This window comes from Puma concolor, chromosome D2 (assembly GCF_028749965.1).
Source record: "Puma concolor isolate L17-30 chromosome D2, mPumCon1.1.hap2, whole genome shotgun sequence".
NCBI lineage: Eukaryota > Metazoa > Chordata > Mammalia > Carnivora > Felidae > Puma > Puma concolor.
Window position 1 is genome coordinate 71,676,754 of NC_141677.1, and position 19,169 is coordinate 71,695,922.

General features: G+C 44.6%; 1 protein-coding gene across 7 annotated transcripts in view; it reads right to left on the reverse strand.

Moving 5' to 3' along the window:
* The window catches only part of NRAP (nebulin related anchoring protein), a 71,030-nt gene that overhangs the window by 40,653 nt on the left and 11,208 nt on the right, over positions 1-19,169 (reverse strand). For 5 of the 7 annotated variants that reach the window (XM_086680915.1, XM_086680914.1, XM_086680913.1 and 2 more), the window contains exons 8-18: positions 19,035-19,142; positions 18,632-18,736; positions 15,627-15,731; positions 14,592-14,708; positions 12,029-12,133; positions 10,001-10,108; positions 8,923-9,027; positions 3,266-3,364; positions 1,892-1,996; positions 633-740; positions 285-386 (exon numbers count right to left, since the gene is read on the reverse strand). In XM_086680915.1, the coding sequence (XP_086537041.1) occupies positions 285-386; positions 633-740; positions 1,892-1,996; positions 3,266-3,364; positions 8,923-9,027; positions 10,001-10,108; positions 12,029-12,133; positions 14,592-14,708; positions 15,627-15,731; positions 18,632-18,736; positions 19,035-19,142 (1,167 nt within the window). The remainder of the gene's footprint in view (positions 1-284; positions 387-632; positions 741-1,891; positions 1,997-3,265; positions 3,365-8,922; positions 9,028-10,000; positions 10,109-12,028; positions 12,134-14,591; positions 14,709-15,626; positions 15,732-18,631; positions 18,737-19,034; positions 19,143-19,169) is intronic. The other 2 variants (XM_086680917.1, XM_086680916.1) reach the window with 1 other exon arrangement.

A 19,169-nucleotide genomic window follows, 5' to 3' on the forward strand; every position in this document is an offset into this window, starting at 1 on the left:
TCTGAGCTCTCAGCACAGAGCCCAACATGGGGTTGGAACCCATGAGCCATGAGATCATGACCTGAGCCGAAGTCGGACGCTTAACTGACTGTGACACCCAGGTGCCCCTGTTTTAAAAGAACAGTATGCTTTGGCTAGATAAAGAAAGCAAACAAACTTCTCACACCAACAGGGAAAGAAATTGTAGATGGAAGTCAATAAAAAGGTAGCAGTGAAGTAGGTCCTGGAAGGACTCTTAAAGTAGCACAAGCCCGAGAAAGTGTGGAGGACGGAAAAGAGTTTACCTCACTGCTCATCTTGGCAACCTGCAGAGAGTGCAGAAGCCTGGAGTCCGTAGTGCCCATGACTTTGCCTTTTGATTTTTCGTACTCTTCCTTATATTTAATCTTGAGAGAAAGAAAAAGGTTTACTGTGAGGGGAAAGGAAACTCTGCCATCGAAGGGGCTCTGGTATTCACAGGGCAAGGGGAAGAGTTCTGAAAACAACCTCCCCATCTTTCGCGAACCCAGAAGAAGATTAAAGAGGCGTGATGTTTACAACGTTAGCGGTCATTATTTTTTTTCCGCAGGGCCACTGACATTTTATCGGAACCATTTCTTATGCATTTCTGAGTTAATGAGAGAAAAACCTACATTGCTCGCAAGCTCTCCGGAGGCTTTGGCGGCCAGCAGAGACATAGCATCCAGTTTCAGCTCAAATCCTTTCCCCTTGGCCTTGTCCCAGCCTTCTCTGTACTTAACCTGACGAACAGAAACACAGGTGAATAGGAGTCCCGATCCATCTTCCTGCCAAAGGTTACAAAGACGTTTAAAACAACGACGACGACCACAAAGCTGGTTTCTCCATCTGTTTGCAGACCAGAATCTTGCCTATGATGGTCAAAACGGTAACAGCAATTATTAACACGGTTTGTTGATTCCTGAGCTGTGGGGCCGTGCAGGGCAGCGGGGATGGGACGGGACAAAGAGAAGAGCCATGTGTCCATCCTTGCTCTGTTGTTTCCTGATCGTGAGACCTTGGGAAAGGCACATTAGCTCTTTCAGCCTTACTCTGCCATTTGAAAAAAAAAAAAAAAAAATCTCCTATCATCTGTCTCAGGGCTGTTGTGGGGATAAACTGGACATAGAACATGAAAACAGATCCCAAGCTGGTAAAGATGGAAGGTATTGATATTACCATGGTAACAACACCTTCAGTTTATTGGTCCTTCCTAAGTGCCTTCTACTCATCAACTGTACATACGTTGCATTAGGCCTATGAGGCTCAGAGACATCTATGACCTCACACAGGTCACACAGCTTAAAAATCGCAGTGCCAGCATCTGACCTGGGGGATTCTCATACCAAAGCCCATGCCACTGTGTCCCTGCAATAAATGCGTCCTTGGTGGGGGGGGTGATAATTGAATAATTCCATTTTTGGTTGCCTGTCTCAGTGTGCTGCACAGAGCAGGCATTCAATAAATGTTAGTTCCTTTTTTTCTTCTCCTGCCCCCATCTAGAACGAGAAGCCTAATCACAGCCCCCTTGTGACTCCAGGAAAAATCTAGCGACTGAGATTGATCTCAAAACTCGAATTTTCGCCACACAGCAAAGCACCGGTCAGAAGTCACCAGGACGAGGATGACCATGATGGTGATGGCGTGTGTGTGTGTGTCTGAGAACATGCTGTGCACATGCTCAGATCATGAGAATTACATTTCCACGATCAGTTTATCCCCCGTGAACTTCCACAGTCCATGAGACAGCAAAATTCAAAACAATAATGTGATGGGCGTCTCTGATGAACGTCTCTCCCCAAACACAACAGCCGCTGCTTGTTGGGACTGGTGCCCTCACCTTCACATAGGTTACGCACCCCCTACCACGTTCTCACCTCCACTGCTTGCTCACCTCACTGAATAGTTCAGCATTGGTTCTGGCCTTCACCAGCTGAGGTATGTCCTGTGGCAGTGTGTAATTCAACTTGTTTTTCTCATAGTCAGCGCGGTAATTCACCTGTTGGATTTAAAATCAACCCACAGGGTAAATGCAAGGTTTTTATACAGACAGGAGGTGAATTTTGGAGGCAAGCCTCTCTTTTTCACTTTCCCCTTAGACCCAATAGCCGACAAGGAGTTTTTGGAAAATTTGACAAGGAAGCCTGCAAGTTTATGAGTGTTTGAAATCAGCTGATTAAAGAGGTCAAGTGACAAGCAAAACAACTCAAAGGCACACTCTGAGTTGTGAGTGTATAAAATATTTCCCTGTGGTTATTTCACCAACTCTCCTTTGAAGCACTATGGATACAGAACTTTTTTTTTTTTTTTTTTTTTTTTTTTTTTAATGTGCTACACCGCTGAACATCTCACTATAGGCAGAGTAGATACTCAGGGAGTAACTATCAGTGGCTGCTCACATTGAAAAAAAAAAGCCATCTTAAGTCACACACAAAAAAGGGCCGGCCAGACATTAGGTGATTGCCAGTGGAAAAATAGAGCATCATCTGAAAAGCATCCTTGGCCCCAAATTGAACCTGAGCCTGATCCAACCTATAAATCTAGCTACTATTTTATGGGACATTTGGAGGCCAGAGGAACATGTGAAGTCCACATAGGGATCGAGTAAGCAAAGTGCAGACTGTGGGAAACATAACAGGATAAACAGTCCAGTTTCTTCAATAAACAACTTGCAAGAAAGAAAAGAGAAAAACAGGAAAACTTAAAGATGAAAAGAATCTTAAAGAGCTATCAGCCATTCACAAGCATGGACCTCATTTGGATCCCGTTCCAAACGAACCGTAAGACAAAATAACTTTATGAGATCACTGGAACATTGAATGCTAATAGGACACTGGTGGCATTAAGAATTACTATTAGTTTTTTGGGGTGATATACTAAAATCATATAAATATGTCTGAGAATTTTTAATCATTTAGAGATTTACCCTAAAGTATTGATAGGTTAAATTAGCTAATCTTTGGTCTTTTTCTTTAAAATAACACAAAATGGGGAAGTGGATGGGCATATAGATGAAGTATGACTGGCCACGAGTTGGTAGTGGTTGAAGCTGAGTGATGGATACACGGGGAGTCGTCACATTATCCTTTCTACACTTAAATATATTTGGAATTTTCCATAATAAACAGTTTACATTGAGGGGAGGTCATTTCATGGTTGTCACAAGACATAGGTCGCCATGAATGAAAGCCAAATCCTTTGGGAGCCAGATATCCAGGGGTCACAAAGCAATTGTGAGTCCCCCACTAGGCAAGGACAGGTTACTTACATGACTCAGTTGCTGGGCATTGATTTTGGCTTGGACAATTTGAGGGGTGTTGGTCACAGAGCTGTATTTCAATTTGTCGATGCTTTGCCTATAGTTGACCTGGTTAAAACAAACAAACAAAAAACACTTTTCTCTAAGATTTGCTTATTAGTTCCCTGCCCCTAAGCTCAGCAGAGCTGTGATCCTCTGATTACTACAAAAAGGATCAAAGATTCCAACTGGAAACCAACAGACTCTCCAACCCCACAGACAAGAAAACCCCAACACATGGTAGAATTGAGTGACTTTAACAGGAGCACAGTGAGCCAGTGAGCACAGGAAAAGGTGCTCATCTACATTATTATTGTTATGAATCAGAGAAATGCATATGAAAACTGCAATTAGACACCCCTCCGCTTTTGCCTGAAGAGTGAACATTTAAGCCACTGACTCTACCAAGGGCTGGCAAGGATGTGGAGCTGCAGAAACGCTCACAACACAGCTGGTGGAAGTGCGGGTTGGCAAAGCCACTTTGGGACCAATATGGCGCTTTGGCATACACACCCATACCTTAGGTCTCAACAGTTCTATTCTTACATGCATTCCCAATGGAAACACACGCACAAGGTCACTTTGTAATAATTCAAGCCGCCTATCTATGCTTAATGTACTTTTCTATATATGCTTTATGCTTCAAAAGAAAAGAGGTCTTTTTAAAAAGGGAACGAAAAATGCAAGAGGGACAAAAAGTCCAACTGATGCCATAGGCACGTCGAGGTGGGAGGCGAGGGCACATCAGTAGCTCTGGGCGAGGACGGTCTTCGCGTGGCTTCACCCTGTACGCCAGCCCCTGCCTGGCCCTCACTTCCGCCCCGTCGGTGTCCCTGAGAAAATGGCCGAAAGCTTCGCACGTTCGTGAAAGAAGAAGGGTGGGCCGTTTCAGAAGAGAAGGAGGTAAGATAAACCTCCAGCACGGCCTAGTGCACTGACTTCCAGGTTTCCCATCATTTCAAGACACGGGGGCTCGTGGGTTTTCCCTTTGGAAAGTACAATTTGCCCTTCAGAGACTCAAGGATTATTAGCCATTTGCCCATGAGAAGACATTCATTCAATTGTCTTCTTTTCCTCCAAACATCCACTAAGAGATGGATGATCTCCCTCCTAAGATCCACTGTAGACAGAATGCAAATTGAGCAGAGAGGTATAGGAACATGTCTGAGGCCTGACGGCAGGTGACGAGGGAGGGGGTGGCGGTGAGCTGCGCGAGGGCCCAGAGCCCCGCACAGGCGGAAGGGGAGCCGGGATGCAGGCTAGCGAAGACGAAGAGGCTGAAGGTGGGGGATGGCCTGTTCCACGGTCTAACCAAGGCCGGCCCTCAATCCAGGGAAAGGAGGGAAAACTTAACGCACCCCTAACCTATTCCTGACCTTCTTCCCTGCGGCCTGCGTGGTCCCCTGACGCTCATTCATTTGCTCATTCATGCATTCCTTCAGCAAACAGCCACAGAAGGCTACTCTGCACGGAGCGAGCAGACTTGCACAGTCCGTGCAGGTATCTCAGCTGGGCCCTTGCTCCCGGGGCCCCAAACTGACCCGGTGGCTTGTGACACCCGAGCCCCTCTGCCTATAGGCTCCTGGCTAGGCCCTCCCGTCAGCGACACCCCGGTTTTGCTCATAGCAACCAGATCACTGAACACCCCACGCCCAGTCTTCATGCCTCTGTCGTATCGCCTGAAGCCCGGGACCCCGCCCGGTCTCCCACACAGTGCGGCCGCATCCTTCGGCCTAGGTCATGCCCAAGAACGTCACACCCCTTTGCTGTGTCCCCACTGTCTACTGGCACCTCTGCCCAGACCTCCACCTACCGCCTCTGGCCATACTCCTCTGGCCGCTGGCCCTGCCCTCCGCAAGGGGCACCACTGCCCTGTCCTCCCACCAGCGGTCTGTCTAGAGTCTGATGCCTCTCATTCTATCCGCCGGCTGCTACTTCCTGTTGCTGCCTTCATAGGTGACAGCTCACCTCAGGGCGACTTTGCAGCCCAGAGGTCACAAAATCTGTGACAGCCGGACAGACCACTAGCTGGGTACAGGTGAAGGGCTAGTAGGGGCTAAGGGTTTGGTCTCATTGTTGGGGAAGCATTCAGGAGTGGGGGGGGGACTGTGGCAAAGGCCCGCAGCTGCTGCTCAGCTCTGGGAACGAGTTACGGTGCAACAGTGCGGGGCCCAGAATGATCAGATCTTCCAGTTACTCCAAAGAAACCCGAAATCTATTTTATTGTGTCAAGTCTTGCCATTTTTAAATGCTGACGAATAGGGGCGCCTGGGTGGCGCAGTCGGTTAAGCGTCCGACTTCAGCCAGGTCACGATCTCGCGGTCCGTGAGTTCGAGCCCCGCGTCAGGCTCTGGGTTGATGGCTCAGAGCCTGGAGCCTGTTTCTGATTCTGTGTCTCCCTCTCTCTCTGCCCCTCCCCCGTTCATGCTCTGTCTCTCTCTATCCCAAAAATAAATAAACGTTGAAAAAAAAAATATTTAAATGCTGACGAATAGTTCAACGTTTTTAAAGCCCAGTGACTCAAGTGAAATAGAGGGCCATTGTCTCCCGTGTCTCCTCCTTGTACTCACTCCATTCTTGCCTGTCCCACCGCGGGCTAACGACAATCGTGGCTTAAGAATGGTACTTCCCATGGGGCGCCTGGGTGGCGCAGTCGGTTAAGCGCCCGACTTCAGCCAGGTCACGATCTCGCGGTCCGTGAGTTCGAGCCCCGCGTCAGGCTCTGGGCTGATGGCTCAGAGCCTGGAGCCTGTTTCCGATTCTGTGTCTCCCTCTCTCTCTGACCCTCCCCCGTTCATGCTCTGTCTCTCTCTGTCCCAAAAATAAATAAACGTTGAAAAAAAAAAAAAAAAAAAAAAAATTAAAAAAAAAAAAAAAAAAGAATGGTACTTCCCGTGCCTAGCACCACTTCCGGTGCTTCACACACAAGAATGCATTTAATCCAACCACCCTGCGGGCAGACGCTCTTATTATCCCCACCTTACAAGGCAAAAACGGAGTCCCAGAGAACTAATTTGCCCAAGGTCACCCAGCTAATGTCAGCCAAAGTGGCTCCCACTGTAAACCTGGCTTGCCAAAGCGAGGGTGCTTGGAGCGATTACTTTTTTTTTTTTTTCTTTACAGATGAATCAGGGATCCCCCATAACCAGAGCTACCATTGTTTAGACAGGCAAATATGTTCTGGGTATGAACAAATGACTTACAAATTAACTCCTAGAACAGGATCTAGGAAAAATTGAGCTTTCCCGACACTGAGCCACGGGGTATTTTGTTGGATTTGGAGATAAAGCACTGCATCGCTTTGTGCTTTTTGGTTAGTGGTCCAGGGAGAGAGGTTTTTGCCCACTGTGAGTTGCGGACATGGGGTATATAGGAAAAGTAGGAAATATAAAGTCATTTCAATGTCAACCATTAATGAGATTAGAGTGCAGTTGCTTCCTGGTGCATTAACTCAGAGGGGAAATTATCCTCTCGTAATAAAGAGTCTATTAGAGTTCAGAATTATGCATGATAAAATGTCACGAAAACTGCATTTTTTTAAAAAGGCATATTCCTTCCCAATAATTCTGCATTAGTATGTTGCAGAGCACAATTACTCTCCTCTGCGGGACATAATTAACAGTCTCCAAGATTAATCACATCTCTGCCACATCACAGATGCTTGGCCATTGCTTCAATCTACTTTCTGAAGGAGCTCTTTGCTGAGGATGGAATCTCATTTTAATGCTATTAGTGTTGATAAAATCCATCTGAAGGGAATGCTCTCTAATTAAAGACGCACGCTTGTTTATTTCATTTCATAGCTATTTGACCACCTTTAGAGCCACCAGACAGAGGGACCATAAATGCTCTTGTAACGGATTCCCCCCAACTTCCTTCCCCAAACTTCCTTCTCCCAATACTTCCTGTATGTAAATCTCTACGTTCTGGGGTGGTAAATTCAAATTCACATGGGAGCCAGGAAGGGAAGATAAAGGACAATAAGATAACCCAGAGCAGCTGCCCCTCAGTCCCAGCCAGTTGCTATCATGCAGGAGCTAGGGTGGCCATTCCCAGCATTTTTAGATTTTTCCAGAAGAGATGAAAATATGAATTTTTACATGAACTCCCCAAATCTCTATATGTTGGTCCAATTACTTTTTCAACTCTGTGTGGTCAAACTAAACATCTCTGTAACCTGGATCTGGCTCTTGGGCTTCTAGTTCAGAATCTCCCTCTGCTTCTAAATAGTATTTCGAATCCAGTCTGGTTTGATTCTCCTATCAATCTCGTGCAGCTGACCAGGCTGTATTTCAGGTGCGTGGTTTGATTCCACAGCCTTCCACAGACAAATGTAATAGCAAGTCCTGTTATAATGGGAGTACAAAGTTGTAGGAATCTCTCTCCACTTGACTGTACTCTTAGGCATGACTGATGGAGTTCTACAGGCTGAGCAGACACTCGCATTTTAATGAGGTGCTCTTGGTCCTCAAGTTTCCCAGGTAATGCATGCAGCCAAAATAGAAAGGAAGTAGCTTAGGTAGTCAAGTGTAACCTTGGGTTTCATGAAGGTGATGTGAGAACGTCAACCCAACCAAACTTCCTGGGAAAAGAAGAAGCAAAGCTCAGGCCCTTTATATTCCTTGACTTCCCATTCTTTGCTTTACTACACATTTGAAAAGCTTATTTCATTCACCAAACTATCCTTTGCCAGTGATTGTCCTTTGCTGTCCCGTAAGCCGTGCGTTAAACACTGGAGATGCCCAGCTGAACCCGACAAGGCTCCCTCTCCGAGCAAAAGGGAGAGCGACCCGAAGACCTATTTACCGAGAGCAACACCCAAGTCAACTACTGAGGTCATGCTGATCCCAAGGGAATGTAAAGGAAAGTAGCACTGGGCATTGAGTAAATATATGTTGAATTATTTATTAAATTATTGACTGGTTGGAGATAACCATCACTGGCCAATAACTAGGATATGAACTCAGTTCTAAACCACCTTAACTACTTTTTAAGATAGCAGATGACTTTAATCTTTTTCTTTGTACTTTTCTGTATTTCCTAAATTGCCTGTAATAAGCATATACAGTAAAATTCTTACACTTAGAAAACAATAAATTTAATTAATTATACTTATTTCATTGGGACAAGTCAAACTGTACCTAAATAAAATCACCACTATAGTAATTAAGAAATACATATACTTTCCCAAGTGCTCCTGAGAGAAAATTGAGTCAACATTACCACTTCCTCTCAACTTTTAGCTAGTTTATTTTACTTCCTGCAGTCCTTCAACGTACCATACTCCAAAACTTTAAATTAAGAGAAAAAGAAGCTCCTCATTGCTAAAGAATGATTACTTTCAATATGCCCAACAGCAGACATATTCCACCAAATTCTGTAAGGAGATACTGAAGAGCAGGTTATTTTCAAGATGGAACCAGAGTTGTCCCCACCTTACATGGAAAATCTAAGAGTTTCCAAACATGCATACGTGGGCTTCCTAGTGGGAAAGTTCCCCTTCTTAATCCCTTCCATCTGTTACGAACTGTTGTATCTTATCTCTTTCCATCTCGCTACTTAAGAATCACTCCACAGGAGGAAGGGACAAGCAATAAAGCAGAAGGTGCTATCGGAAGAGAACTTACATCTTTCAAGGGAACCAGTCTCACTGTGGTTTGATAGGAAGGAGTAAGAGTGGCTGGGTAGTTGTAGTCCACAACATCGTGCTTATAATCAGCCTTGTAGGCAACCTGAAACACAAAGAAAAAGAAAGAAAGAAAGAAATTAGTCCCCACTTTCTTTGGACCTTGTTTGAATGACATAGGAAACTTCTAAAAAGTAACAAGAAATAAAATTAATTCAGTTTCACCACCTCCAAGGAAAATTAAATTATGTTCGCACTTTGCCTTTAATTCATTTGAATTCTTAATTAATCCAAAATTAGTGAACTTCCGTCTGTAGCACATTTTTATTTTATCTTTCTTATTAATTATGGAACCCCTTACAAAGGGAAGCAGTGGCACATGGGTATATGATGAAAGAGCTTCTTGGCTAAACCCCCAGAAAATAAACGAAAAGTCAAGATTAAAAATTTTTTTTTTCTATAGGTCAAATTTGACATTCTCAAGCAGAGGAAATTTGACCTTTGTATGTTTTAATAATGAAATCAGTTTCTTTTAAGTGCCCTGTACCTCCAAGATTTACAACCTGACATTTGCAACCCTGTCAACCCAACTGACAAAGCCAAGGAGAGATCAACAGATTACACACAATGGGATCCGATCTATTTCGTTATCCCACCACCTTGACCGGCACTTGCCCACAGGAGGACTTCAGTGAACACTACCATTGAATAAATGAACGAACCAACCAACCCACTAACCAACTCCAAACAAGCCACAAACACTATGGAAATTTGAGGGATTTCAAATAAGAATTATGCTCAGCCATTTTTCTCTCTCTCTCAGAAACGGAATGTTTTTCTCGCACTAGATCCATGATAACACATTTAAGAACTCTTTAAGCCAGAGAAAGCTGAGACCAATAAATTGAAGCTTTTGCAAATTGTCAACCTAGCTTTGGTGGTATCGGTTAGTGTTTACACAATAGAACACTGACTTTTACAAAGGGAAGTCGAAAAAGAATTGGCTGAAATCTTCACGTTTCACCTCCCTCCGCCCCAACAGGTCCCCAGACCTACAGGCCCTTCAAACTAGGACTCACATTGCTTGCCAGGCTTCCAACCTTCATAGCATGGAGGGTCCGTCTGTCCATACCAACTCCTTCATAGTGGCCTCTCATGTGGTTCTGGTAGTTTTCTTTATATTTATTCTACACGGAAACACAAAACTTTCAAGAAAAGCATTCTCCTCCCAACCTGTTGAAGATAAACTACTACTCATCTTAATGCACTAAATTGTTAACGTAAATGATTACATAGAACCTACCGAGGTAGTCAGTGCCTTGCTGAGTAAAAAAGACAAACCCTTTTTTAACAAAACAACTTACACTTCAAGCAAGCACAAGAGGCTGGAGTGAGGCCAGAACACGGGCACACAACCAAACATAGGATCTGGGTGAGCACAGGCAGTACACAACAGACCCAGTTTTCTTGGAACGTTTCTAATTGTAAATATACCAGCTTTTTCCCCCTGTGAAAACCTACCCTGAGCGTGTGGCGCTCCCCAACGGACAGGCGCTGATTATGCAGGCGCTCGGGGCTCATGTAAATCACTGCAGGCTATATAGCCTCCGTTTCTAATTCTATGAAGAATATAACCTGAGCTTTGCCAAATTCTGTGATTTTTTACACCATAAGTGGGTTACGACTAAAACCATGGGAAGTAATGACGTCATGTCCCAAATGCAGCTTACCAAATGAAGAGAAAACCAAAACGGGATACCAAGAAGTCGTAAACAGGACCAGTTTGGGTGGCTTCTAATGAAGCTACGTTAAAATAATCTACCCTCGGGGCGCCTGGGTGGCGCAGTCGGTTAAGCGTCCGACTTCAGCCAGGTCACGATCTCGCGGTCTGTGAGTTCGAGCCCCGTGTCAGGCTCGGGGCTGATGGCTCAGAGCCTGGAGCCTGTTTCCGATTCTGTGTCTCCCTCTCTCTCTGCCCCTCCCCCGTTCATGCTCTGTCTCTCTCTGTCCCAAAAATAAAATAAACGTTGAAAAAAAAAAAATCTACCCTGGGAGGCCATAGAGTTTCTAGGCAGCGATCCTTTTTTTTTTTTAATGTTTACTTATTTTTGAGAGACAGAGAGAGGCAGAGCGTGAGTGGGGGAGGAGCGGAGAGAGAGGGAGACACAGAATCTGAAGCAGGCTCCGGGCTCTGAGCTGTCAGCACACAGCCCAACGCGGGGCTCGAACCCACAAACTGTGAGATCATGACCTGATCCGAAGTTGGACTCTTAACTGACTGAGCCACCCAGGCGCCCTACAGGCAGTGAAATTCTTTAGACAAATCTATTACTATGTCCGAGACACGATCCTACTCGGCTCATCTTCACAAACACTCCATGACGAGGAGGGACTTAGTATCATCCCCATTTTATAGGTGGACAAAGTGGCTCAGAGAGCTTAAACAAGTTGCCCAAAGTCGAACACTTGGCTAATCATGGAGCCAGGACTGTCAGCTCCGAAGCTGGTGCTCTTAACCCCTACATTTAGGCAATAAATTCCTCCCTGAACCTTACAAATACCCTCAGGATTTTAAATTCTACTATTATGTGGAGCTAAGCAGAAATAAAATCACATCTAGTATGGGTCCTTGATGTGCTCAACGAAACGTCCCCAGAACTTTGGGAATTTCCAGATTTGCGAATGTCACTCTAGCATGTCTCTACTCATCTGTGAAATGAGGAAAGAACATCTGGGTCCCCAGGTTAAAGGAGATCGGGTACTAAGAAGCACGAGGTCACATTGAGAGGCGATGTTACATGCTCAGCCAGCCTCCCCTCCCCAGCATTCACCACCAGGAGCCAGCTACTGCTACACAGGAAGAACACAAGAGGATGGGTGCTACCATGAGGACTCAAGGTCATGTGTGCGGCGGGGGGCGTGGCAGAATTTAACACTACATGGACTACTGCCTGCAGGCAACCTTAATCAAAACTCTTAGGTATTCGTGCCTAAGAGGCCATGCTTCCGGGACAAACAGATATATTCACACAGACTGTCTCTTAAGAGACCTAGAAACTAGCTCATCAACAAAGCCCCAAACCAACGCTGAGGTGTTAAAAACTCACATCACTGGTGAATTTTGAGATCTTGCTCACGTTCCTGAATTGAGGCGTCTCACAGTAGTTGATACTGTGACCTTTACTACTTTCCAGGTCCTTCTTATATTCCACCTTGGAAACCAAAACACCAGATGCACAGTAAAACCAAGCCCAAAGCCACTCTTGAAAAATGTCACCAGGGCTTTACTAGGATATTTTTAGAAAACTTTCAACCCAGCATTTAAAAAGACCAGGCATAGGATACAGTAAGTTAGCTGCACATGTTTTCCTTTCAAATAATAAATAAGTAAATCAACAATTTGGTTCTGAAAATTAAAGATATATATATATATATATATATATATATATATATATATATAGTCCCTTTCAAGAGAAATGACAGTAAGATTTCATAGAGCCCAAGAAGGGGCGAAACAGGTTTGAGAAATCAGGACAGTGGTCACTCTCAGGGGAAAGTGTCTGTGGGATTGGGAGGGATATGTCTGAGTCATGTCCTGCTTCTTGATCTGGATGCTAGGCGCACAGATGTGTCCACTTGTGGAAATCCTTTCCCTTATGTACAGATGACCTGTACACTTCTCTGTATGTACACTTCAATAAAACGTAGGCCCAAAAGTTGCTTTACAAAGCAGTATAAGAACTGAGACCACTAACAGATGCATCGAGTGCCTTCTAATTTTAAGTGGGTTGGCTAGTTGAGCTCCCCTGGGTAGCTAGATGCAAGATGTGAGGCTACAGTCATGAAATAGACTCCAAGTCATCCTAGGTAATTGGAGGAGGCAGCTGCAGACTGATTACCACGAATAGAGCACGACTGGTTTGTCTTACGGGATAAACATAACAGCGAAAAGAAACCGAAGGTTCTCTTGTGACACCTCACCAAGAAAATATATATAACTTGTTATCCTATCTTATAAAACGTATGGTGGAAACATGCTTGTTAAAGTATGCAAGATGCGGGGCGCCTGGGTGGCTCAGTCGGTTAAGCGTCCGACTTCAGCTCAGGTCATGATCTCGCGGTCCGTGAGTTCGAGCCCCGCGTCGGGCTCTGTGCTGACCGCTCAGAGCCTGGAGCTGGATTCTGTGTCTCCCTCTCTCTCTGACCCTCCTCCATTCATGCTCTGTCTCTCTCTGTCTCAAAAATAAATAAACGTTAAAAAAAATTTAAAAAAATTTTTTAATAAATAAAGTATGCAAGATGCATTATAATGCTCACAATCTGATATAAAGTGAAAAAAGTACACCAGACCGTAAATATAGTTGAATTCTAATCTATAAATGTCTTCATATTCATAAACTAGGTTATAGTATCTTCACCCAGACAAAGGCCAAAATGTTAACAATGTTTTTCCTGGGTGGTAAAATGGTACTTTCAGAGATCTGGTTGCAATTCTGTTCCTGAAAGTCTCTCTAAACCAGAATAAGACACTCTACTTTTCCAGACCTACGACAAAGTGAGGACCTAACAATTCCAAAGGTTCCATCTAGATCCACTGTTCCATGAATTGAGAGCAAGTTCCGGCAACTACTGGATTCTGTTCTTGTGGTGTGAAAGCAGTCACCGACAACGTGTAACCAAACATGAGGTGGTGGTGTTCCAATAAAACTTTATCTACAAAACCGGGCTATGGGTCAGATTTGGCACTCGGGTTGTAGTTCGCGGACCTCTGGCCTGGAGCATCAAAACCATCGCGAACATTTGTTTAAAGAGCAGATTCCAAGACCCATCTATGACTCCAAAATACGTGAGTGTCCTGCTAAGATGAGGAAAATGTCACTCTCGGGGATTCTGAGCAGCCCAAGGTTAGAGGACCGCAGAGTAAGTAACAGTTCGGGGTTAAGGACGGACCTTTTGAGGTTAGAGAAGAAAAATATTTTAGGATATTTGAGTATCTATTTCTCAGTTGCGGATAACTGATTAAGGGATTACTTTTAACAGCTCTCATTCTTCCCTGTCGCAAGAGATTGCTAACTCAAATGCCTTTAGGATCCAGAGAGGAAATGCCAGTGAGAGGCTGCTGTGAAAGAAAGGACTGGAGGGCGTGATGAGGATTTGGGAGCTCCAGGGGTTATTTCCTTGCCAGAGTCCCAGCAATTCAAAAACTCCGAAATACCAGGCACCCCAAACAACACACAGCGCCTGGCAGCCAGTCCAGCCTCCAAGGTAACGGGAATTCATACGACACACATAGCTTCTGGGAAAGCTGGCTAGAATTATAAGAGGATAAGAGACGTGCAATGCTGCAAACACTTTCTCATGTTCGATGTCCACTCTTTGACAATGACATATCGTGATAAAGGTTGGCTAGGGCAGTATCCTGCACCTAAAAATCGACTGCCTGAAATGTCTGACAGTCTACAGCCCTATGGGAATTCGAGAAGAAACTTTTGAACCCTTGGAGACACTTAATTTTAAGTTCAGGTTGTTTGATTCTGGGCTCTCTTGTGAGTTGCTTTTTACGGCGCATTCGTTCCATGGGAACTGGTAACGACGTATAGCGCATAAGCCACGGTCCGTGGCATTTTTCACTCTGGGGTCGCCCCAGTGTCCACTGTCCCCCACACGCACCTCGCTCACAAGCTTGTTCACGCTCTGTGCCCGCTTGAGAACCAAGTTGTCTTGAGCTGGGAGGGAGTGATAATGTGCAGGCCCTTTCATCTTGGTGAAGTCCTGCCTGTATTTTATCTGAAAGAAACACGCAAGGAGGGAATTGTTGTCTTCATGCTTCAGGAGAGAAGTGACTCCAAAATGACCTCACATTTAACGTCAACATTTACTTAAGAGAACTTTCTGAAGGGAAAATTAAAAAATCACAGGGACTTTTTTCTCCATGAAATCCATAAACTACTCGGTTCCTTTTGTATTAAAATTTTTACTGGCCCCTTTCACACTTGGTGCCCTTTATGCTTAATTCTGCATCAAGAGACATCTGGAAACAATTGTACCAAAAGGTATCATTCCAAACCCAGCCTGCCCATGGTTTCAACATATTTTCTCACTTCACCTGCTAATGGGGGCAAAATGAGTAATGTGTTTTACTTTTCCTCTTGAGGCAAGAGTGCACCTTCCTTGGCAAATGGGTATAATAACGGAATAGGACAGAGTAAAGGAGTAGGGCAAGCGGGGTGTGAAAATCATGGCTGGCTTCTAACTATATATAGACCAAGCTCAAGTTGTTGTGTTAGATCTATGTGTGCACGTCCCTCTACCGAGTTTAATTATAGCCTATCTTTCAAGGACCGCCAGCTGGCCAACGTTCTGCAAATAAAAATCATTTTATCAACTGGGTTATACCCAGTTTGATAATCATATGGCTTATTTTAATCAGCTCTTCCCCTAACGTGCTAGGTTTCTAGATGGGCCGTTCAGCGAAGACTCTTCTAGCCCCGCTCATCTGGCTAGCCCAGCATCTGCACCTGCTTCGGCTGACCTAAAGGGAGTTCCACTGTTTGTGTCAGTCTCCTTTGAAGCAGATAACTGTGACCGAAGAGTCTGAACAAAAGAAGCAGATGTCAGAAATTTGGAGAGAAACTGAGGGCTAACATTTTACTCTGGCTCAGCTCTAAGAAATTGACCTGTGGGTCTTCCCGATGAGGTACTTACATCACTGGCGAGTTCGTTGGCTTTCTTGGCGTTCTGATAAGCTGGGGTGATCATGGCGGGGAAGCTGCCTTTTCCTCTGTGCTCCTCATATTCCTCCAAATAACCCTGCCGGGCCAATCGAAAACTTCCATCAGTGACGCTCCCCTCCCTGGATGGCGGTGGGGGGACTAGCAGTGATACCTCCCAGAGCCTGTTGCCGTAGAGGTCCACCCGCACTGGTCCCTCCAGGGCCCAGCAATACCATGTGGTGGCTAAGATGGTGGACTTGGTGGTCAGGTCTACTTACTGGTCCCTGGCACACAGCACGAAATAAACGGTAACTATTATCATTATCACCTTCATCATTTCCACCAGATAAATGCGGACATTCTACAAATCTCCATAGTACATGGAGTACTCATGTCATATCTGACACCTGGGAGGTCCCTCTGTCTTCCAGTAATCTCAGATGCTGCCTTTCTTGGGCCCGTTAACAGATCTCTGCAGAGAAACCCATTAACATGCAAGATGCCATTTCCCCAGCAATGTATGTTAATTTGCCAAGAAGAGCATTATATAACTATTTGAATTTTTGTATTTGGGGTGAAAGGCTCTAAATGGGACTAAATGTATATTCCAGACTATTATAATCTGGGCCTGTTTCTTCCTTCCTCTTCCCCACACCATGCGCCGACTCCCACGAAAGCAAACCTCCCCCATGGAACCATCATGATGTTCACTGGCATAAACCTTTCCTGGCAGTGGGATATACTTCAAGACCCTGTCAGATGCCACCCTCTCTCTCGGGAGCTCCTCCCTCATTCCCAGTCCTGCCCCAGGCAGAATCAGCTGCTTCTTCATCTGTGTTCCCACAAATGTGAAACTACCTCATGTGCCCCCTGGGGCTCATGACTCCCTCCACCTCCTGCCTCCTCCAAGACAAAGGCCTGCCCTGCTTCTGTACCAGGGTCAGAGTCTGGCACGCACATTTTCTTAAAATTTTTTAATGTTTATTTTTGAGAGAGAGAGAGACAGAGACAGAGCACGAGTGGGGGAGGGGCAGAGAGAGAGGGGGACACAGAATCCGAAGCAGGCTCCAGGCTCCGAGCTGTCAGCACAGAGCCCGACGTGGGGCTCGAACCCACGAACTGTGAGATCATGATCTGAGCCCAAGTCGGACGCTCAACCGACGGAACCACCCAGGCGCCCCATGGCACACACATTTTCTTAAATAAAACAGCTGGGTCAAATTAGAAAATCCAGGCTTCCTTTTTATCCAATAATGACAACTGTTCAGTCCGAGTGCTCTTTTATGTTTGGATGCCAGAATGTTTGGGGCCAAATGCAATAAGCAAAAAAAGTTAAGCTTAAAAAAAAAAGAAGAAAGGCTCTCGAATTCTTTGGTAATCCCCTCTTTCCCATTCTGCTCTACGGTGTAGGTTTGGTTTGTAGCTTTAGTTTAACTTCTCTGCTTATGTGTATCTATGTCGGGTGTGTAAATCTTTTAGTGAGGCACTCAATCCTACTGGGGAATTGACTGGTTACAAACAATACGTTGATGATATGATACAGTCCATTAACCTAAAAAAACAGTTACTCGTTGAAAAGAAGAATGAATTGTATGGCATTTTAGGCACTACAGATATTTATAGTTTATCTGACTGTCTGTCCGCTTCTCTCTCACTCCCTCCTACTCATGCCTGGCGGGTCCCGCTATATCACACAAGGAAATGCCACCCAAGACTGATCCTCTCAACAGTTGCTGGCGGTGCTATTAAACGACACCCACTTTGATTCTTAGATTTGTTATCACCGTGACCAGAAACTTCGGCCAAGAAAACAACTATGACACTATGAGGTTACATCTCATCGATGTGCATAGATCTGTCTAGACATGCTCATGTACTGGCAGATAGCTCTGTCCACATTTAGAGCAAAATATTTTTTGCCAAATATAGGAACCAAATATTTCTTGAAAGTGTTTTTTTAAAGTTGTCTTGAGCCTTCTATAAAACATACTTAAAACATGAAACCAAGAAAGACATAATTTCATTGGGTTTAAAGCACGGAGACCATTTAATTAACTTATGGTATTTAATAAAAGGGACTTTTTAACTCAAAACTAAACATTTGCAAAGGGGTCACAATCTATTTTCACACACATCCCAAGTCTTACATGAGTGTCTCCCCAATATGAAGAGATGTTTTATTTTTCTAAAGAGAAATAAGTTGTTTCCTTTCATAAATGATGTATGTCGAATAAATCATGTATGTTGTAGAGTCTAGCCACTGACCAAAAATTCGAACAACATTCCAATTAATTTTTAAAAAATCAACTAAGCCCACTGAATGGCATCTTCCAGAACACACATGGCCGTCCAATACCCTTTACTTACAATGGTGAAAAAATAATGTTCCCTTTCTCTCCTACACCTGTGTAGCACCAGAAAATACAGAGGGACATACAAATAAAAATTAGCTTCTAATTATCATCTCAACCTACCCCTATACCCCATCAATAAGTAGTTCATGTGAGAAGTGAAACTGGGGAAAAGATATACATTCTCTGGCATATTGCTTTATCCAGTAACCTCCATAAGACATGTACTTTCTGAGACATGAGTCCTGCTATTCAGTGAAGTGCCCAATAGTTTTTGAGACGTGCATTTGGATCCCTTTCACACTTCTACAGGGATGAGTTAAAATCAGCCAGTCTTAGGCCTTGGGACCATTCTTCAATAAATAGGTGAGAATGCTTTACTCTCGCCAAATCAACCATATTGGTATAGGTTCTTTATTTTAAAAAAGAAAAGAAAAGCATTGAGAAACTGTTTTTCCTTGGTGGATCAGGTTGAGCCCTGTGTCATTATTTGTGGTTGCTGTCTGGCTGGGAAAATCCACCTCTCATAAATAGGGCAACATAAACCACAGCCCAACCCCGGATTAAAGGGTCATCGGTGTGTCACAGGCTAGTGGGCTGCTGACCTGAGAACTGACCGTCAGAAAGCAAGTGATGTATCACATACCTGGCCATACTGGTCCATACATTCCCTTGACGATGCACCTGCAACTCCAGCAGCTGGACTAGCCACCCCCTTCATTTCTCTTTGATATTGTTGATGGTACCTCACCTAAACGAAGGCAAAGGACAAACCTGGTGAATTTAACCTTCTGTGCACAGAAGCCAGGGGAGTAAAACCAAGTGTTTTGTGGAATGTTTCTTTTTTTTTTTCCTGCTTGGGTCTAGGGAGTGTGTCTTAGACATAAAAGTGCCAGATCATCGTCTTGGTAAAACAGCTTCAGAGTTCTGAAGGAGAGCTACTTCCTGGACCACGGTGCATGCAAAAGCAGACAGGAGGTCGTACTCGCCAGGTCCAGGTAACTTCCCACTTCCTCCCCTAACATGAAAACACTGCCGCAGACACTCACATCACTCGCCAGCTCATTGGCTCTCTTGGCTATCTGATAAGCAGGGGTGATCATAGCAGGAAAACTGCCTTTCCCTCTCTGCTGTTCATAGTCTTCTGTGTATCTCACCTGGAAAATGAAAAAAAAAGAAAATGA